This window comes from Equus caballus, chromosome 23 (genome assembly GCF_041296265.1).
Source record: "Equus caballus isolate H_3958 breed thoroughbred chromosome 23, TB-T2T, whole genome shotgun sequence".
NCBI lineage: Eukaryota > Metazoa > Chordata > Mammalia > Perissodactyla > Equidae > Equus > Equus caballus.
The window spans coordinates 62,666,435-62,688,863 of NC_091706.1; the positions used below are offsets into that span (position 1 = coordinate 62,666,435).

A 22,429-nucleotide genomic window follows, 5' to 3' on the forward strand; every position below is an offset into this window, starting at 1 on the left:
GGGGCTTTAAAGGAATCAACTGTCCTCAGAGAAGTCAATCAAACATGTTGGAAAGCTTCTGGGCAGCACAGGCCCAAGGCCGCTGCGGGTGCAGGGCCCCGCTGGTTAGGGCTGCATTTTCCTCTTCAACTGAGGAACGACGAGTGTGATGCACCAGAACCAAGACTGACTTTGGAGCCCAGGATCCTTTACAGACTATTAAATCCTCATCCTGTAAAGGGGCCATAACAATAGCACCTAGCCCACAGAGGCACAGACAGTGAGGAGTAAATGAGAGAATTTGAATAAAGTGCTTAGTATAATGCCAGACACACAGGAGTGGAACAAGTATTAGCTGCTGTAATCACTAACTACTACTAATTATGACTACAAGCACGCTCACCAAGAAACCAGTGCGGCACCTTATTTACCTGTGAAAGACACTGAGGTCAAATGTGCTCTATGGACTGAGGTTTTCTCTCTCCAGAGAGAAGTTATTCTTAAAAGCGTTTTGTTTTTTTGGTTGTTTTTTTTTTTTTACAAACTCAAGGGCAAAAAGAGTCACAGGCCCAAACACATCAACAATTTAATCAAAAACAACATTTTGGATTTCCTTTTACCTTTAGTTCTGACATTATCCCAAAACCAACTTGATCAACAGTTCCATGCAAATTTGTTCTGAGGAAAAAATGAAGCTATAGGGTCTGTGCAACTTTTTCATTCGACAGCTACCTTTTCACGCATACAACTGACTGTGACGCTCAGCTGAACTCCTGATAGTTTTCAGCTGCCTGAGAGAGATGGCCCAAAGAAATGAACTTCATCTTCAGACAACAGCTCAAGCAGGCCAGCAAGAAGGCTGACAGCTGAAGCGCGGTGAACAGGGCTGAGTACTCCCTCAGCAGCCAGGAACCCCTGATTTTAGGAGAAACCCATCCCTCCAGCCCCTCACCTAGCCTGTTTGCTCAGAGTGAAGGAGAGGGGATCAGACAGACTTCCTGAGCATTTGGGTGGTTTTGGATAGACGGGAATGACAGGGACAGAAGAAACGAAGTCTCCCAATGAATCAGATAAAGAATATCACAGAACTGGTTAAGATCAGAGACAAGACCAAGCAGCACCTTTGGGATAAACAAGAGGCCCTCTGGCTGCTCTGATGAAAGGCTCCCACATGCCTCCAGGGAGGGAGGATGCGTGTAAGGAACAGAGATATACAATCCACCCTCTGCTTCCACATCCTGCGTTAGGTCAGTATGAACACGGCTTTGCTCCCGTGCATCAGACCTGACGTGGGTCCTGGAAATGGTGGGTCAGGCATGTCCCAGACACCCTCACCAGAGAACACATCCATGACAAGCCCAAATTCTTAATTCCTTAACTATTTTGAGTCATCCCACATTGCAGCTACTCAGGAATACAACAAGCTTTGTAAAAAACAAAAAAAAGCTGCACATTTTAATTCGAGAAACAAGTAAAAGGTCACAAGCCATCCAGAACAGGTGGCAGGAGTCTGCTCGACACAATGAGCTATATGCAATGCAGTGGTCCAGGCTCCACGGTCACTGGGGCCAGTGCTTCCTGAGATGCTCCTTCAGCTGAGGAATGGAAGGCAGCAGCTGCTGGCACTCATGACAACGGAGGGGCAGCTTCAGGAGCTCAGGCATCCCGTCTCGGACAGTCACTCTGCCAGCCTCTTGCACCATCTCGATCACAGCTACAGACAAGGAAAACAAGTTCAGAGGGCAGCTCCTCTGGAAAGCCAATATAAGTATCAAAAAAAAGAAAATATGACTCCAAATAAAAACATGCCAGGTATCCTAAAGCCGGTGAACGTGAGGTTAGAATGTTGGGAAAATGGGCTTGATCAGATTCTAAATCTGAGCAGCCTATTTTTGAGATGATTATGCTCCTTCAGGATGCACTCTCACAATCCATGCTACTACATCAAAGGCTATCCCAGCGCTTTAGCCCTGGCTGGCCCTTGGTCGGTCGTAGCTGTCACCATTAACACCCCAGCACACTGAAGTTCCACAGTACGCACACTGGGAAATGCTTCCTTCCACATATAACAGCCTTCCCCCGTTAACTAACCACTCCTGACACAAGGCAGCCCCCACGCTCCTGCCCCGCTGACAGCAGAAGAGACAGAATGCCCAGCGCTTTCACCCCACGAACTCCCATAATTCTCAGGACATGTTGTCTCCTGTTGTTACAATAATAACAATACCTTTCTGACCCTGACAAAATGGCTTTCTAGGTCCCCCAAGAAGGCTGCTCACTGTAAAGGGGCAATCCTGCTACAATCAAACAATCTGGTTTCTTTTAATGGGGCTCTCCTTACAGGGAATACAAATTGTACATGAGTTTTTGAGGCCAGGTTATAATTTAGGGAAACAACTGAATCAAGTATAAGACCAGCTGAGAAAACAAAAGAAATGTGAAAATGATCAACACTGTTTACCTTGTGATTCTAGGAAGTATTCCGTATTGAAAGAATTCCAATGTTTTTTGTTTTTCAGGCAAGGAGAATCGAAATCCTGGCTGATCACGTGAAGGTGTACATGGCTAGTTGAGAGGAAAAAAAATTGACCATTAAAAACTATGGCTTAGGGGCCGGTCCCATGGCCAAGTGGGTAAGTTCGCACTGCCCTTTGTTGGCCCAGGGTTTCACCGGTTCAGATCCTGGGCACGGACACGGCAGCACTCATTATGCCAGGCTGAGGCAGCGTCCCACACAGCAGAGCTGGAAAGACCTAAACTAGAATCTACCGCTATGTACTGGGGGGCTTTGGGGAGAAGAAGGAAAAAAAAAAGATTGGCAGCAGATGTTAGTTCAGGTGCCAATCTTAAAAAAAAAAAACTATGGCTTAATCCTTTCAACATCATTAAGCATTTCTTTTACAGCTGGAGTCTTGTTTAGGGCAGAAAAAATACCCTACAAACTCTGAAAAGGAATGCTGTGTATCAAGAACCTGAACCATATCCTAATCAGTCTCCTTTGAGTGTGACGTCCTAACGACAGAGATCACTGAGTCTCGGTACACACAATCTCAGGATGGGACGTAGGTTTGGGAAGGTGCCACTTACTGAGATGGAGAAGCTTAGGGGAAAGCAGGTTTGGGGAAGAAAATCAATTCTCCCTTAGACTTGTTAAACCAAGCAGGACGCCTTTTGTATAGCTCTGACTCTCAGAATCAGGACTATTTCACATCCCCCCAAGAGATAATCAAAATCAACCCGCGTGTGTGGGAATCCAAAATGGAACCTAAGCAGTAACAAAGAAACTGAACCGTGTGACAAATGAGTGAAGGAACCACACTGAAGAGAGTCAGAAAGAAAATAAGTAACCTAATTAACTCTGGAAAACAGTACTGTGAGTGGATACCGTAAAGGTAAAAAGAACTGTACACAAATACTGTGCCCAGTGAGTGTCTTCCTCACAGGGGTGTGGGTCAGCAATTCTGCAACTGTTTTATATGCATCCTGGAACTGAACAAATAAATGAGCTTATTGTAGCTAAAGAGAGCCAGATTACTCACTGCTGGAGGAAGAAGTTACAATGAAGGAAATGGGGAGACAAAAATGAACCTGTGGAGTGGGACTGAAATCAGAGGTTATCAGTCTGAACTCATGGTTTTCCATATATGTATACAGATAGATAAATACAGATATAAACAGAGAAATCTGTGTGCGGGTTAGGATTCGCATGTGTGCTTCCTGGCTCTATCTGCTGAGAGGACCTAGGAGCAAAGACACCCTGGATCAACCACTTCTCTCATTGCAGAAACCTAGCACCCAAATCTTGGTGTACAAATATCACTCTCCAATAAAAGGAACTAGGGCTCTTTGGAGAAGTGGTTCATTCTAGCACTAGAACAGGAAAATTGTAAGATGAGCTTGGAACATCTTGTTCCAGAAAACAAGGGGCCAGAATAAAAGGAAATAAGGGGCCAGAAAATAAGGAAGTGGTCAAAAAATGTTGGAGGATATCAAAGAGGAGCCAACCTAAAGGAGTATCCAACGACCAAGGCTGGAGCAATATGAGAAACAAAATAAATAATAAAAGATTGAATCAAAGCCTACAGAATAAAATAAATATCCATGAGTCCATACTGATAAATAATTCAATAAATACCTGATGGGGGAGAAGGGATAGCTCTTCCACGACGAAGAATTCTTATTAATAAATTAGAAGGAATGAGGAAACATAAAATCCCCATTAGATAAACACCACAGTAATAACTGTTATAGGCGAGATCCACCTATAGATGCTAAAATCACTGGGCAAAAGTTTGAAGAGAAAGAAAATAGTAGCATAGTCTCAAAATATTCAAGACATTCATCCATTACAAAGACTTTGAGTAGAGAAACCCAGCAGACACCACCAAAGTAAACGTCACAAGGAATAAACCATCTCGACATCACGCACTCCTTCATATGAAGCACTGAGAAAGACACAACAGCACTTCTGTGGTGTTTTGAGAAAAAAAAAAAAAAGGTGTAACCTCAATCTAATCATGAAAAACCATCAGACAAACTCAAACTGAGAGACATCCTATAAAACAATTAGCCAGGGGCCGGCCCGGTGGCACAGTGGTTAAGTGTGCACGTTCCGCTTCGGCAGCCCAGGGTTTGCCAGTTCACATCCCGGGAGAGGACATGGCACCGCTTGGCAAGCCATGCTGTGACAGGCGTCCCACATATTAAAAAAAAAAGTAGAGGAAGATGGGCACAGGTGTTAGCTCAGGTCCAGTCTTCCTCAGCAAAAAAAGAGGAGGATTAGCTCAGGGCTAATCTTCCTCAAAAAAAAAAAGGTGTCAAGGTTATGAAAACCAGAAAAAGGAGGAGGAACTGTCACAGATTAGGGGAGACGGAGGAGAGACAACAAAAACACAGTGCAGCGGGATCTTGGATTGGATCCCAGAGTGGAAAAAGATGCTAAGAAAAAAGGAGGAAATTCGAATAAGGTCTGGAGTTCAATGGTTCAGTGGTGAATTATGGAAGATCTTTGTTCTGCTTCATACTTTCTTTTTCATATTTTCTAAATTGAAAATATATTACTTTTACAGTAGGAATAATTATTTAATTTGTTACCCTTTCTATAATGTTTATTCAAAATTATAGCATAACGAGTGGTCATAAAAGGATGTGTAAGCAGCAACTTGACTTACTGCTCATTTTGCTTTCCCCATCATCGGCCCCAGCGCTTGCGTTTGCATCCTCCTTAGTACAACATTCATTATATGCAAAAGATATGGACACCACGATTTCTATGTGAAAAGCGCATTCGGGAAATAGGATTAGAGGTAAATTTTCGGCCTAAATTTTTGAATAAGGTTTTGATAAGACATAGTTTTTTTTAATATTAGGTACAACATACATCTATCCTATAACCTAGCAATTCCACTACTAGGTATTTAACCAAGAGCAAAGAAATGAAGTACGTCCATGATATACACAACAACATGCATGAATCTCAAAATCCTTATGCTGACCAAAAAAAGTCAGACAGAAAAAGAATATACATCGTGACTCCATTTACATGAAATTCTAGAACAGACAAACGAGTCTATGCTGGAAAGAAATGAGAACAATGCTTGGGGGTTGAGAGGAGGATTAACTGGAAAGGAACACAAGCGAACTTTCTGGGACGAGACGACAGAAACATTCTGTGTCTTGATCAGAGTGATAGTTACACGGCATATACATTTGCCAAAACTGATCAAATTATAAATTTTACCATGCATTTTTTGTATGTAAGTTATGCCTCAATTTAAAAGAAAGAGTACGGACAGGGAAAAAAATGTGGCACGAAAATCTCATTCCATTAAAGTAGCCAGTAATCTAAGTCAAAATTACTCACCTAAATAAAATGTGAAGAATGTTGGGTGGTTAAAAAAAAAATAACCAAAAGAAATTCTAACACCTGCTACAACATGGACGAATCTTAAAGACATTATCCTAAGTGAAATAAGCCAGTGACAAAGACAGATACTGTATGAGTCCACTTATATGAGGGGCCTAGAGAAGTCAAATTATAGAAACAAAGTGGAGTGGGGCCGGCCCCACGGCCGAGTGGTTCAGTTCGCACGCTCTGCTGCGGCGGCCTAGGGTTTCCCTGGTTCAAATCCTGGGTGTGGACATGGCACTGCTTGTCAAGCCATGCTGAGGCGGCATCCCACATGCCACAACTAGGACTCACAACTAAGAATATACAACTACGTACTGGGGGACTCTGGGGAGAAAACAGAAAAAAATAACATCTTTAAAAGAAAAAAGAAAACCAAAAGAAACAAGTGGAATGGCAGTTGTCAGGGGCTGGCGGGAAGGGCCAATGGTAGGTAGTTTGAGAAGATGAAAAAACTAGAAACAGATTGTGATGATGGTTGCACAACAATGTGAATGTACTTAATGCCATTGAACTGTACACTTAAAAATGGTTAAAATGGTAAATGTTATGCTGTGAATATTTTACCACCCAAAAAAAAAACCAAGATAAAAACTCTGAAATCTCATTAGACTGCTTATCTAGTTGCTTAGCTCAAAAGAACTGTGGAGATTGCTGTGCAGGCCTTCTTTGAAAACAATCATTCCTTTCTGAATCCTTCTGGGATGAGCCAAAGGAAAACAGGCTCTACACTTTCCTCTCGTTTTATTTTAAATCTTAGATCTAGTAAAGCTGTCACGACAGAAGTCAGGGATGTTTGCCTCCATCAGAACAATAGTCCTTAATCAATTAGGGGTCATAGATGCTTCTGAAAAATCAGATAAAAGTCACTGACCACAATTCTTCATCTGAGGGTAATGAGGTGGCTTCACCTAGTTCATAGGTTAGACCCTCAGAGGTCTACACTTTGAGGGGAACAAAGAACCATACGTGTCAGGATTACAAGCAGAAGCAGGAACTCAAGGCTTGCAGGCAAGTCAGACAGAAGGGTGGAAGTTTCAGCCCACCTGCCTTGGAGACATCCCACCCTACTCCCTGGGCCTCAGGGCTATGAGCGCACTCAGCGGACCGAGGCTGAATCCATCTGTCCACCCAGACAGAACCAGAACACACCAGCACCACCCACAAGGCTTACCTCATGCTGGGGATGGCATGGTAGCCCAATCGGAAGCGGAGTTTGCTGGACCCCGCAAACTCTGCAATCACCTTTTCCCCGACAGCGTGCATGTGCTTGAGGAGCTCGAGGTGTTCCCTGGTCACAGCCTTCAGACTGGAAAGGGAGGCCCACGGTAAGACCAGCCAGTGGTGACGAGCCTTGGGGTATTTATCCTTAATCACCACCACCTGCTCGTCTTTGTAAACCTAGCAGAGGACACAAGAGAAGAAAACGGACATCTACCATGCATCTTCTGTGTGCCAGGAGATGTCATCTTCTTTAACTCACTTAATTCCCACCACAATCTTGTGCAAAAGGTTTTCGTATCCAATTTTGACGGATGAGCCCACAGAGACTCAGATAAGCTGAATGTCTGGCACAAAGTCTCACAGTTACTAAGTGGGAAATCTACGATTCCAATCCAGATCTAGTTGACTCAGAGTCTGTGTTTTCAATCACCATACTACACAGAATACACAGACAATGCACAGTACGAAACACTTCCTAAGGATCTGATGTGAAATCCTTGCTGGCATAAATTTCAAATGCACTCTTCTCTGCCCTAACACAGCAGACCATGTGACACACGCACGTGTGTTCCAAGAAGCCCTATCAGATCTGGCCCCTTGTCACCCAAGGATGTAATTCAAGAACTCAGACTCCTCCCAGGATGATGCCTGACTACTAATCCCAGGGCAGCCTAGTAACTACAGTCACAATACATTATCTGACGTTCCCTTGAAAGGGACCACATGAAGGCTAACACAACTTCCCTTAACAGTACCCAGAAGTTTAGGAGGAACAAGGCAGAGGGGATATTCACTTGCAGAACTGAGCTTTTCTCCAAAGAATTCCAGTTGCTAACTTACTGACAATGGGAAAAGCCATTTGTTCTCACAAAATAGCCCAATAAAAGGAATTTCATTCAGAAGGACTGATCTCCTTTGATTTCACTTGTATTATGACCTCTGTGGAGTGGTCCTTTAAAACATGAAATGTATTTCCATGCCAAAATTTTATTCTCACTTGCATTTTGGGGTCCTGCATAGAAATCTTCAAGCCTTGACTCCAGTGGCCCAATGATTCCTAAAACAAAAAGGCAAAATAAATCCTAACTGCCAGTAGTTAAATTTGGCATTAGTTAATATTGTGTGTTAGCACAGTCCAACCAAACTTGAAAATAAGGTTAGTTTTTAAGAATGAAACTACATTCCCTTTACCTCAACCTTCTGCTGTTGTAACTGTAAGCCATGGAATCTTCTTCCTATATCCAGAGCTGCATGTCTAGACAGAGGCTGGACATGCCAGTGTGAATGCATCCTCTTTGCCCCCTACCACTCCACCTACAGCCTGACTAAGTTTCCACTTCGACATCCGGATGCGAATGACATGATCTATGAAAAGTGTTCCCATGCTAACCTATAGGTACACAAATGAGCGACCCATCTCAGTAGCTCAGAGTTAATACACTGCCATTACAGCCCTACCTTCAAGTGGCTTACCTCAGGAATTCAAGAGAAAAGTACATAAAGGGATATTCATCCAGCTGACTGGTGACACAAACAAGAGCCTCTGTCATCACGGTTAATAACCCTTGTCATGGTTAATAACCCCCTACTGTCCAGGCTTCACAGCCTACGAAACACCTCAGCAGTCATTACATCTCATTTAATCTCCCCAGCGTCCATCAAGCACCCGACCCTCACCTTTTTGGCAGATGCATCTTTCCCCTTCTGTGCGGGCATAGAGCACTGGCTAGGGTCACTCCCAGATTCCAGTCTTGTACTGGACTCAGCTTTCTGGGCAGCATCCCTTCCTACAGAGTCACTGTTGCTTGACCTCATTCTCTTCCTGTGTGCTTCCAGGCCAGGGCTCTTTGCCTCTTCCTCAAACTCTACAATATATGGATACAGTTCATTCACCATGTGGAGAACCTGGCCAGGCTGCAGTGTCACCTCTTGGTCCTTCCCAATTACAACTGAGTCAATGCTGCTGGGATTGACCCCCACCTATGGAATAATCAGAAAATAATTATAATAATGGCAATGACACCATTAGGAATACAGCCACTGCTATGCTAACCACTTACTATGTGCCAGGCACCATGCTTAATGTCACTTACGTTACTCCGTCACTTCCACACATGATAAAGAAGCCTATATTGGCTGGCCCAGACATTCTCAAGTCAACAGCATAAGAAAATCAAGCGTAAAATAGAAATCCAAGTTACAGACAGACATACCTGCTTTACCTTGACATATCCTTTGTCACATTCTGCTTTCAACTGTACTGAAAGAGATTGAAAACAGTTACACCCAAATGCCATGAAGAACCAGGCCCTTGCTCCTATCTCCCTAGAGGTCAATGAAGCCTCACTCCAGGAGGCAACCTGACAGGGGTCTCCTCAAAGCCCTATCAGTAAAATTGCCTGTTACACAGGTGGCTGGGGCTCCAAATCCTTGCAGAAAATGTCCAATGGCATACATATAGTCATATATTGCATAACGAAGGGGATACTGTCTAAGAAATCTGTTGTTACATGATTTCGTCATGATGCAAGCATCATAGAGTGTACTTACACAAACCCAGATGGTACAGCCTTCTACACTCCTAGGCTCTATGGTATTAACCTTATGGGACCACCATTGTAGATGCGGTCTGTCATTGACAGCCAACACCATCATCCATACTACCTTAGCTACTGCTAATATCCGTATGCGACACCTTCACTGAATCCCCACAGGTCTCCCTATTCCAGAGCCCTTGGCCCACTCAGGATCACAGACTCTGCAGTCAGGGAAGCAGACCCACTTCTCTCACAAGCTCTTGGCTCAGGATTAAATCAGGTTTCCACTATTACATAAAACTATCAGATGCCTTCATGGAGAAAGAGACAGAAGATACATTCCTGGAAAACAGAAGTTCAGCTGGCATAGGGTGGGAGGAGTGAAGAGAATATTCTAGAAAGAAGACTGCAGGGGGCCAGCCCCGTGGCTGAGTGGTTAAGTTCGCGCACTCTGCTTTGGCGGCCCACGGTTTCACTGGTTCAGATCCTGGACGTGGAGATGGCACCGCTCATCAGGCCACATTGAGGCGGCATCCCACATGCCACAATTAAAGGACCCACAACTAAAATATACAACTATGTACTGGAGGGACTTGGGGAGAAAAAGAAAAAAAAAGAAAAAAATTGGCAACAGTTGTTAGCTCAGGTGCCAAGCTTAAAAAACACAAAAGATGCTAGGGGAAAAAAAGGAAGATTGAGAGTCAGAACAGTGTGAGCATGTGTGGGAAGAAGTAACATTAAACACTCACGTTGAGGTAAGTGAACAAAGTTTCCAGGGTGAGACAGGGAGGAAAGAAGAGATACCATAGCTGTTCTCCATGGAGGATACGCTGACACATACGTTCCTACAGTTGCTGCTCTGACGAGGGGGACAGAGAGCGAGAAGCAGTGTCTTCTTCTGAATCTTGGATCTAACCTGCTCAAGCGTGGCTTTTTTTTCCCCATTTAGATTAACTTTTGTGGGAAAAACCAAAATCAGTGCTGCAGACTGTGAGCCTTGGGAAACTCTGCTATGGGAATCACACTGCAGGAGGCCTGCTGGCAGTGAGCATGTCTGCAGTTTTAGAGAAAAAGTGAGGTACATAATGAGGCTTTTTCCTAGGGACTTTCATTTCACTAAATCCCAGGAAAGGCATTTCAAGAGCTGGATGCCGTAGTCTTACAAAGATACCACCCTCTGTGGGAGGCAACGTGTAAAGGATGGAACCACCCCATCACTTCTTAGACACGGTTTCAGCCTGGAGATCCCAGAACTCAACTGTCTAACTGCCCAACGTGAACTCTCCTCAGGCAGGGCAGGGTGCAGGATTCAGTTCCAGCACCTCGTAGTAACAGGATGGAAGCCGCCTGTTCCCAACACTGAACACTAACCACTGTCACAGGGTGGAATCAGGAGGGAATGGGGCCCTGGTGTTGGCTAAAAGAGCTCAGTTCCTGAGTTTTGTCTATAGCAGACAAAAGATTTCCTATCAAAAGCACCCAGGAAATGTGCATCTTTGGTTATCACGACCCAAAGGAACCAAACATGGTAATCTCCACATTCCTAAGACAGTTACCTTGCTGTCGAGAACATTTCTTGTCAGTGATCTTGGTCTCTGGGCCGCGCCCAAGCACAACTGCTTCCAAATGTGGAAGTTTGATTCGCTGGTGCCAGCTGTCCTGTCTTACCAACCAGCACACCCGCATCATTACTCTGGGAGAAAAACAGAAGAGGATCTGGGAAAACCAGCCCAAGTCCTCCACGGCCACACCCAGCACCACCACACACGCCATTTACCAACTGTTCATCTCAAGGCAAGTGACCTCACCTCCCTAGTCTCAATTTCCTCACCTGTAAAATGTGATAATGACAGGACTCTGAGGCTGTTGTGAGGATTAAATAAGATAATGCGGGTGAAGTATTTACTTCTGTGCCTGAATCATGCTAAGCAATCAAATATTTGTTAAGTTTATTGATAAATTCTATGTGCTACATGCTGAAGATCAAAGGAGCAAAGAACGATTACGCACTGTCCCTATCCTTGAGGGGCCTGGGGAATGGGGGCGGGGGCAGACAGACTCAAATACCAATTATTACAATATAATGGGATAAGCACTATAAGAAGGGAGTAACCAAATAGGCATTAGCCCAGGGAAAGGAATGACTGACTCTCGCAGGGAGTGTCAAAAAAGGCTTCATAAGAGCCAGCCCTGATGGCCTAAAGGTTAAAGTTCGGCATGCTGGGCTGCAGTGGCCCAGGTTCGGTTCCCAGGAGGAGAGCCACACCACTCATCTGTCAGAAGCCATGCTGTGGCAGCAGCTCACACAGAAGAACCAGAAGGACTTACAACTAGCATATACAGCTATGTACTGGGGCTTTGAGGAAGGAAAGAAAGAGAGGAAGATTGGCAACAGATTTTAGCTCCAGACAAATCTTTCCCAGCAAAAAAAAAAGGCTTCATGAGGAAGGAGTATTTGTGCTGGGTTTTAAAGGATGAGGAGGAGTCTGCCTGGCAGAGAACTAAGGACATAAGAACAGAGGATGTTCTTCAGTCCACAGGCATCTTTATGTGTATCAGAAGATTTCCCTTCCTTAATTGTCAATAACATATTGATGTTAGAACAATACATTTTACTGCCATCTGCCAGAAGATCGTCATAATAAACATACAAACCTAAAATTTCTAAAGTGTGAATGCAGCACGTTTGTGCAATACATAACCTGCACAAGTGTGGAGGTGCTGGTCTTCTTTTGAAAATTAACTTTCATGGCCATGTAGAGTATCAGCAGAGGAGAAAGAGACAAGAAATTCAGGAGAGAGAGGAGGCCTGCACAAAGGGGATGGAGAGGAAGAAGAAATCATGCAGGTAGACTTGATTACTGACTGCATTTGGGGCATGACAAAGGAGTAGAGAGACACCAACCAGGACTTTTTCTCTTTTTTTGAGGAAGATTAGCCCTGAGCTAACTACTGCCGGTCCTCCTCTATTTGCTGAGGAAGACTGACCCTGAGCTAACATCCGTGCCCATCTTCCTCTACTTTATACATGGGACGCCTACCACAGCACGGCTTTTTGCCAAGCGGTGCCATGTCCGCACCCAGGATCCAAACCGGCGAACCCTGGACCACCGAGAAGCAGAACGTGCAAACTTAACCACTGCGCCACTGGACCGGCCCCAACCAACCAGGATTTCTAATTTGGAAATATCCATGAAGCAAAATGAGGAATATACAAGGAGACATAATCTGGGGACAAACGGTAGGGGAAGAAGAAGTGATTTCAGATTGAAACATGAGATTAAGTTGCCTGTGGCAGATCCCAGGGTCAAGTCGGGTATACAGGTATGAAGCTCAGGGAGAGGAATGGACTGAAGGACATCAACAGGTCACAGAAGCTGAGGCAGAGGGAGAGGAGGAGATCACCCAGGGAGGCTGGGCAGGGACAGGACTAGATCTTTGGGATGCCTCCCTAGACTCCAGAAGCTTATCAATGCTCAAGCCGCTAAGACACTTTCTTTGGGAAGTGTCCCCTGTAGGCAAGGCAGCACTTACCAGGCCCTCTGCACAAGCTTTGTGTCCAAGGGGGAGAGAAAACAAACCAGATTTTAAAAAATCAGAGTTGCGTTACCAACTGCAAAGACAGGATCACGCACGGCAGAGTGAGCAAATGAGGGCTGAGGAGGTGCAGTCACAGGAAGTGGATCAGTCAGGAAAGGCTTCAGAAACCGCCCAGTCGAAAAGGCCAAGAGCCAAGGGGACTGACAAGGAAGAAAAAGAGTAGGAGGGGACACTCCATAGAGCACGAGTGACAGCACAGATTTCAGCAATGACAAGCAACTGGTCAGGGTGGAAAGGAGACTTTAGTTGGCTGACCCAGAGGAGCTGCCCCAGGGAGTGACAAAAAAAGACGAAGGTGTTGAAAGAACAGTAGGCTAAAAGTTTAGATCTGACAGTCAGTGGAAGACAACTGGCAGGTTCTGAGCTGCACAGTAAGGTGAAGCAACAGCTGTGTGTACAGAAGCTGGAGTGGAGACATCTAGAGTCAGAGACTAGTCAGGAGGCTGTTACTATAATGTGGGCCAGAGGGAGGTCCAAACAGCAGGCCAGCAGGTCTGTGAAGTTGAAGCAAGAGCATGAAGAGCCAGCTGTAAATCTAACATCCGAAACCTGCAGCCTCAGATGATGATGGCGCTGCAGGAAGGCCCCACTTCCAAATGCGTGTGCTCAGAGGGGCATCTGTCTGCACTTGCTGGAAACCGACGGATGAGCAGGTAATGGACCGAGAAGTGAAGTATGTCTTCAATAGAAATTGGCAAATAAGTCACGTGGTAACTGACTGCTCACGCTGACAGTAAAAGAAGCCTGGAAAGAACACAGTTTGAGAGCAGGGCCAGAAAGGAATCTGACGGGCAGCTGAGAGCACGGCTGGCTGCTGCAGAATAAGAGGAACTACCCCTCCAGCCCGACACAAACACACATTCACACACTTGATTCTCCCCAAAGTTCTGAAGTTATGACGTTCCTATTTACTACTTCTTGAGAAGCTGAAGCAGTGACTGCACAATGCTTGTGCAACTCACCTTAAGCAATACCTTGGCCCATGTCAGCCTCCAGCTACAGCTTCTAGGAATGAAGCATTTTAGGCTATGGGGAGCACACAAGATGGGTGTTCCCGAATCCTCAATATAGTCCCTCCAGTAAAACATCATAAAGAGTAAGCTCTAAGAAGGTAGAGGTCAAGCCCATTTTTGCTTATCAGTATATTCCCAGCACTTAACACAATACCTGGCACACAGCAAGAATACAATAAACATTTGCAAGTGAATGACCAGATGAGAACTCTCCCAGGCTCTCTTCCCTTCCTTCTCTCTGCCCTCCTCCGGCTCATCTTCTTCTTAGGCTCATCTTCTTCTTAGGGCGGTGCTTTGCTCCTCTCTTGGGGCAATCCCATACATCCTCACAACTATGTGAATGAATTCTAATTTTCTATTTTTCAGCTCCATACCTTTCATTCCAGAATTGTGAGGACTGGTCAGAAAGAAATTCTGATTATTTCATAAGGAACCCATGTGATCTGACGGGCCACAGAAGGCCATCAATCTGATGACCTGGAATTGCACTGTCCAATAGAATTTTCTGCAATGAAGGAAATGTCCTAAACTTGCTCTGTTCAATAACACAGCCACCATGTGACAATCGAGCATTTGAAATGTAGCTAACGTGACAGAGGAACTGAATATCTTACGTAAGATTTTTTAAAACTTAATTTAAGTTTAAATAGGCAAATGTGGCCGGGGGCTACCATAATGTCCAACACAGCCCTGGAAAATTGCCCAGCCCTGATCAGTCTCAAACCCCTCAGGCTTGAAGTTGAGACCCTCATACTCTAACTCCACAGAGGTTACTTCTTTGACCTTCCACTGCTTTTCACAGAACTAGTCCCATTTACCCATCCCGCTCTCCCCTCCCTTCTCCCAGACTCACATACATGCATCCTTGCACACACATACATCCTTCAGATAAAACGCACTGAATCACATCTCCCAAATAAATCATTCTTAATATCACCTCCTGGTATTGGTTTACATTCTCTCTGCCCTCCTAGAAACCAAAATCCTACTCAAATTTCAAGTCCCACCTCCTCCCTGAAGCCTTCACTGAGCTGTCTTCTCTCCTCCACATCTTGTTATTGGGTGTGGTCGATTTACCATCACAGTTCTCTGAAAATGTAATGTAGATATAACTCTCTTCTCCAAATGAGACTATAATCTCCTTGTGAACAGACTGCACCATAGCCCATAGATCCAGGAAACCTGGAGGAAGGGCCTCTGGCGATCACTGCCCAGGACGAGGCCTGGTCTTGTACTTCTGGATCCCCTGGTATTAAGCATACCTTTATCAAAGGCTAGGCACTTTGTGCTAGGCACTTGCTAAATGTCTTACTTATATCATCTTATTTAATCTTCACAACAACTCTTATTTCAAGAAAGAGAAAATTTAAGGCTTAGAGAACATTAGTTACATGCTCATGTCACATAGCCAATGTGTGCCAGAGGTAGGTTTTTTTTTGTTTTTGTTTTTGTTTTTGCTGAGGAAAATTTGCCTGAGCTAACATCTGTTGAGAGAGGCACATGGAGAAACAGCTAGAATGCAAGCTCCTTGAGGGAAAGCACTTGGTCTTCTTCATCTCTGTATCACAACGTTTGTTGAATAAAGCAGCTGAGTGTAAGGTCCTGGAAAGCAAAGGAGTAGGGAGTGAGAGGTATCACCAAGTTCCAAAAGCAGCAAAGAGATTCACTAGTGATTGAAAATGCCTATCTGGTTTGATCATCAATCACTGGTAACCTCCAAGCATAATTTCAGAATAAGGACAGATCTGAGAGCTAGACTGCAGAGGGGATGCAAGGTGAGGAAACAGAGACAGAATTTAGAACACTCTAAGAAACAGTCTGGATAAGAGGGGGAAGAGAGTTACTGGATGACAGCTAAAGGAAGATGGATCACCAAGAACTTTTTCTTTCTGGCATGCTGCGGGGGAGAGGGGTAGCCAGGAATCTGAAAAACCTGACCTTGTTTATGCATGACTGGGACATAGACGGGGCAGAAAAGACAAACAAAAACAAGGTCTCACAGGTGAAAGTATAAAAGAAAGGCCAGAAGCAAAGATAAGATTTGCTTTGATCAGAGGAGACAGTTCAGGCTGAGACTGAAGGAAAGGTAAAGATGGGTGTAAATCTAGACGACTCTGAGAAGGAAAAGCAGGGGCAGAAATCTAAGGAAAAGCACACTTGATTACCTCGATTTTCTCCATAAAATAGTAGATAACAACGGCGTGAGGTGTTTGGGAACTTAATGAATAACTGAAGAAGGTCAAGATAGAACAGTGGAGAACATCCAGGCCTCTGAGGCCCACCTGCTTGACTTCAAATCTTGGCTCCACCGCCTACTCACTATGTGACTTGAGGCCAGTTATTTAACCTGTCTTTATTTCTTCAGCTGTAAAACGATATTAATAATTGCTCAGCACCACCGGGTTGTCACAAGGGCTAAATGAGGAAGTATATAAACCTCAATGTCTGGCAAAAAGTAAGCATTCAACACTATTATCACTCTTGTAAATAGTGATGGTGGAATGAAAGCAGGAGCTAAGGACATGTTAAAAGACCATCCAACAGCTCTGACTGTGCGACTACAGTGAAAGGGCACAAATCTGTATTGTCAGCCCATATGAACAGTCCTGTCTCAAGTGCTCTAACGACCCATAATAATAAATCAAATTCCCAAAAGACTGCAGACCTGGACCACATTCATTCCAATGGAAATCAGATCCCTGCCTTTGTTGAACCGCTATCACTGGTCTGCGTGAGAAAAGGCGTGCTGCTTCTGGCCTTCCCGGAAGGCCTGCTGAGGCCGCTGGGAAGGGCCCTCGAGTTCCTTTCAAGGCGCGTTTCTGCAGGAAACAATGTCCTTCCCGACAAGCTGAGCCACCTCCTTGGGTTGGACAGTGTCCAGCCTCTGAACTTTTCTCTGCCTGTGTAGCGACCAAGCTAGATACAGCGTCGGGGGTACAGGAGGGCGAACCCCAAGTGGGTCGGAGACCAAGGTGAGCGCCGCCCAAACACGGCCCAAGGGAGCAGGATGGCAGTGGGTTGCCGAGCGCCCTGGAGCGCGAGGAGCGAGCAGCCCCTGCCGGGAAGGCAGCCCAGAGAGCGTTATTCAAAGCCCAGCACGCACGGGCAGGAGCGGACCGGCCTAAGGCCCACACCCAGCCTTTCGACCCGGCCAGCAGAGGAGGTACGCCCACAACTGCCTTACCTCAAGAGCGCAAGGACCTGCAAGTTCGCATCACTCCTCCATGCCGCACCACTTCCGGCCCTGCCGGATGACGTCACGAGACAGGCTGGTGTGCGGCCAGTGACGTCACCAGCGCCTGTCCGAAGATTGGCTGAGAGGGTCTCACCCAATGCCCGGATCGGGAAGTGCCCGCCCCAATTGGTCCCTCACCGGGCAGTGGCCCTGTTGTGGTTCCCGGAGATTAACTCGGCGGACGAACTCTTTCAGCATCTCGTTACCTGAGAGCTGCTGCCCTCTCCCCGCCTCTGTCTCTGAGTTGAAAGAGACTTCAGGCGGCTTATCCCCTCTGGCCCTTTCTAGGCAGTCTCTTGACACTCCTTTCGGAAGGAGAAGCTCGCTACTTTTAAGGCCGTCTTTTCGGCCGCAAAACCGTACCTACTCGTAGCATTGTTTTCCCGTCCCCTTTCAAAACTACGATCTGCTTTCTCCTTTTTCGAGGGAGAAGGAACTGGAGGGGCTAGAGGCGGAGAAACCTGCTAAGATTTTCTGAGTGGTGTCTTCACTAAATGAACTGACGGAAGGGCAATCAGAGAGGAGAGAAGCAGGATGTTGGGATGAGATATGTCTGCCGATTTTTATAGCAATTCCAGGATGTTCCCTAAGCGTCAGGTATTGCAATGACTGGAAGGCATTTGGGCAGATGGAAAAATGCCTGTCTCCTGGGTGAAGGAATAGTTTATAATTTTTCTCAAACTCAGTAGAAACTGAACCTTTAGATGTCACATTTCTTGATCAAGATAGGATGTTATTTCCTTCCATGGAAAAGCAGAGACTCAAGGGTGCGAAGATATCAAAGCTATCAAAACAGACGGTGGGAGGATCTTCCAGGAAACACAGAAGAGACTTGCCCTCCTTAGCAAAGAAGATGCAGGTTCATATTAGGGTCACACCAGGACCAGGAAGTGGGGAGCAGAGGAAGCATCGCAGCGGCACCGTGGGCCTCATGGCGGTGGAGTGTGGGTCACACTGCTCCACGTAAAAAGAGGCAGCTCTGGTAACCTGAACAGTTGTGTTGTTTCCTCAGAGTTAAGCTTCTTTCAGTCTCTGCTTCTACTTGATCTGCCTTCGTGTGTCTTGCATTCAAAATTGTATTGGATTTTGCTAATTAGGTTATTCACCATATGTTATGTAAAATTGGGCAGAGCTTCCAGAGCCAGCCTATTAAGTGTAGCCCTTTGTCTACAGCGTATTGCTGGCCAGAGAAGCAGGGTCGCATGGCACAACGCATGGCTAAGGGCAGGGCAGGCACTTAAGACTTTCATAGACCCCAGAACTGAAGATTTATCACAAACAGATACCTAGAAATTAACAGAGTCTATGGAATTACCTAATGTAGTAGCTCTCCAAGTGTAACCCTTGGATCAGTATCGGTAGCCTCACAACACCTGGGAATTTGTTAGAAATGCAAATTCTCGAGCCTCGCCCCAGGCTTACTGATTCTGAAACTCCGGGGGTGGGGCCCAGCAATCCGTTCCACAAGCCCTCCCTGAGGCTTGCTCAAGTTTGAGATTCACTGATGGAAGGCAAAGGCTTCAACCGTACACAGAGAAAAATGTGTGGTGTTAGGCTGCTCAGGGCTTTTTTGGAGTTTTTTTCTTTTTTCAAATTAAAAATTTTTTTTTTTATTGTGGCAAAAAACATAAAACTTACCATCTTAGCCATTTTTAAGTATACAGGTCAGTAGTGTTAAGTATATTCACATTGTAGTGAAATCTATCTCCAGAACTTTTTAATCTTCCAAAACTGAAACTCTGTATTAATGAAACAACAACTCCCATTTCCCAATTGCCCAACCCCTGACAGCCCCCATTCTACTTTCAGTTTCCATGAATTTGACCACTCTCGATACCTCATATAAGGGAAATCACACAGTATTTGTCTTTTGGTGACTGGCCTATTTCACTTAGCGTAATGTCCTCAAGTTTCACTCATGTGTGATGTGTCAAAACTTCCTTTTTGTTTGTTTGTGGTTTTTTGAGGAAGATCAGCCCTGAGCTAACGTCTGCCACCAATCCTCCTCTTTTTGCTGAGGAAGACTGGCCCTGAGCTAACATCCATGCGCATCTTCCTCTACTTTATATGTGGGACGCCTGCCACAGCATGGTATGCCAAGCAGTGCCATGTCCACACCGGGGATCCAAACCTGCGAACCCCAGGCCGCCGAAGCGAAACATGCGAACTTAACCCCTGTGCCACCGGGCCGGCCCCAAAACTTCCTTTTTAAGGCTAAATAACACTCTACTGGATATATATACCACACTTTGTTTATCTATTCATCTTTCACTGGACGTTTGGATTGCTTCCACCTTTTGGCTGTTATGAATAGTGCTGCTATGAACATGGTTGTATATGGTTGTACATATCTCTTCGAAGTTCTGCCTTAAATTCTTTTGGATATATACCCAAAAGTGGGATTGCTGGGCCATAAGATAACTCTATTTTTTTTTTAAGATTTTATTTTTTTCCTTTTTCTCCCCAAAGCCCCCTAGTACATAGTTGTATATTCTTTTTTGTGGGTCCTTCTAGTTGTGGCATGTGGGACGCTGCCTCAGCGTGGTTTGATGAGCAGCGCCATGTCCGCGCCCAGGATTCGAACCAACGAAACACTGGGCCACCTGCAGTGGAGTGTGCAAACTTAACCACTCGGCCATGGGGCCAGCCCCAAGATAACTCTATTTTTAATATTTTAAGAAACGACCTAATGCTTTCCATAGCAGCTGCACCATTTTATATTCCCACCAATAGGGCACAAGGGATCCAATTTCTCCACATCCTCAACAACACTTCTTATTTTCTAGTTTTGGGGTATTTTTCTTTTCTCTCCAAAGCACCAGTACATAGTCGTATATACTAGTTGTAGGTCATTCTAGTTCTTCTATGTGGGATGCAGCCACAGCATGGCTTGATGAGCAGTACATAGGTCCGCACCAAGGATTGGAACTGGCAAACCCTGGGACCCCGGGCTGCCAAAGTGGAGCATGCCATCTTAACCACTCAGCCACAGGGCCAGCCCCAGGTGTTTTTGTTTTTTTTTTAATAGCAGTCATCCTAATGGGTGTGAGGTGATATCTCATGGTGGCTTTGATTTGCATTTCTCTAATGACTAGTGATGTTGAGCACCTTTTCATATGTTTGTTGGCCATTTGTACATCTTCTTTGGAGAAATGTCTATTCGAATCCTTTGCCCATTTTTTTTACCCTATAGTTAAAAGTACAATGTATTCACACAGCAAATGACATAATCTAACAACACAAAATCAAGAGAAGACACTTGAATATTATGTTAAGAAACTAAACAAGAAATTAGCAAATACATAATGCATAAATGTGCCTTATTAGTTCAATGCTGATTATCTTTTTCTTTAAATTATTTTTATTGAGGTCATATTTTTTGCCCATTTTTTAACTGAGTTAGTTTGTTGTTGCATTGTATAAATTCTTTTTATATTCTGGATATTAACCCTTTATCAGATATATGACTTGCAAATATTTTTTCCCATTTTGTAGGTTGCCTTTTCACTTTGTCAGTTGTGCCCTTTGATGCACATAAGTTTTTAATTTTGATGTAGTCCAATTTACCTATTTTTACTTTTTTTTTTTTTTTTTTTGGTTAGGAAGATTGGCCCTGAGCTAATATCTGTTGTCAATCTTCCTCTTTTTGCTTGAGGAAGATTATTGCTGAGCTAATGAGCTAACATCTGAGCCAGTCTTCTTCTATTTTGTATGTGGGATACTGCCACAGTGTGGCTTGACAAGCAATGTGTAGGTCCACACCTGGGATCTGAACCTGAGAACCTCAGGCCACCAAAGCAGAGCGTGCAGTCTTAACCACTCCACCACCAGGCCGGCCGCCCTATTTTTACCTTTGCTGCCTATACTTTTCGTATCATATCCAAGAAATCATTGGAAGCTTTTCGCCTATGGTTTATAGTTTTAGGTCTTACATGTAGGTCTTTGAGCCATTTTGAGTTCATTTTTTATGTGATGTAAGATAAGGGTCTAACTTCATCCTTTTGCCGGTGGCTATAACCAGTTTCCCCAACACTGTTTGTTGAAAACACTGTCCTATCCCCATTGAATGGTCTTGGAATCCTTGTTGAAAATCATTTGACCATCTATGTATGGGTTTATTTCTGTGCTCTCTATTCTATTCCCTTGCTCTATATGTCTCTCTTTATGCCAGAACTACCCTGTTTTGATTACTGTAGATTTGTAACAGCTTTTGAAATCAGGAGGTGTGAGACCTCCAACTTTGTTCTTTTTCAAGATTGTTTTGACTATCCTGCTCAGGAGTTTTTCATGTCAACAGTTAGAAATTAGAAGATCTTGCATGAAAATCAGGATTCTTCGTCTCTTGAAAAAAATCAATAAATACAGCAAATTCTGGCAACAAATAGCCAGAATCATGAGTGGCTGCCAGGCGCTCTCCAGTTTCCCACTGTCTCCACCCACTCGCTTATATAATCTGTCTGGCCCCCTGAAGGCCCTTCTTTCTTGGAGACTTTGAGACTTCTGGTCTATGGGAAAGACAGCTGGAGCCAGAGGACCGACCTGGGGAGGCTGCAGTGGTCTGGTCCAGAGATTCGCTCAGAAGGAAAAGTAGAGAGTTCTGGGAGACAGCATAACTAGGAAACTTTATTTTGTTTTTAGTTTTTTGAGAGGGGAGAGCGTGGGAGGGGGTTGGAAGGGATGTCAGGAAAGACCTATCTGAGGAAAGGAAAGTAAACCAAGTCCAGAAAGATGAAAAGGAAACAGCCAAGTGAAGACTTGGTGGGAGAATACTCTAGGTCTCTGATGTAGATTCAGGAAAGAGCATGTGAGAAGCCCTGCAGCAGGGCCTTTAGCATGTCCTTTCAGGCGTGATGAAGTCCAGGGGAGCTGAAGAGTAGACAGTGAAAGGAAAATATTGATGAGATCTGAGCAAGGCTCAGATGGGAAACCAGTT

The 22,429-nt window shown here is 44.8% G+C and overlaps 1 protein-coding gene across 5 annotated transcripts; it reads right to left on the reverse strand.

Annotated features, from left to right (window-relative positions):
• Positions 1-540: 540 nt before the first annotated feature.
• APTX (aprataxin) lies at positions 541-17,539 on the reverse strand. Of its 5 annotated transcripts, none has more exons than XM_070248747.1 (8): positions 17,446-17,539; positions 11,205-11,341; positions 9,325-9,366; positions 8,789-9,091; positions 8,109-8,168; positions 7,062-7,288; positions 2,441-2,544; positions 541-1,693 (listed from the first exon to the last, which is right to left on the reverse strand). In XM_070248747.1, exons 4-8 carry the CDS (start codon positions 9,005-9,007, stop codon positions 1,539-1,541), a joined length of 765 nt encoding a protein of 254 aa, XP_070104848.1. In that variant the 5' UTR covers positions 9,008-9,091; positions 9,325-9,366; positions 11,205-11,341; positions 17,446-17,539; the 3' UTR covers positions 541-1,538. The 5 variants fall into 5 exon arrangements, with proteins under 5 accessions (XP_070104848.1, XP_005605108.1, XP_023483232.1 ...); XM_005605051.4 differs by having other exon boundaries at positions 9,325-9,371; positions 17,446-17,530; XM_023627464.2 differs by lacking the exon at positions 9,325-9,366 and having other exon boundaries at positions 8,789-8,976; positions 17,446-17,530.
• Positions 17,540-22,429: the final 4,890 nt, after the last annotated feature.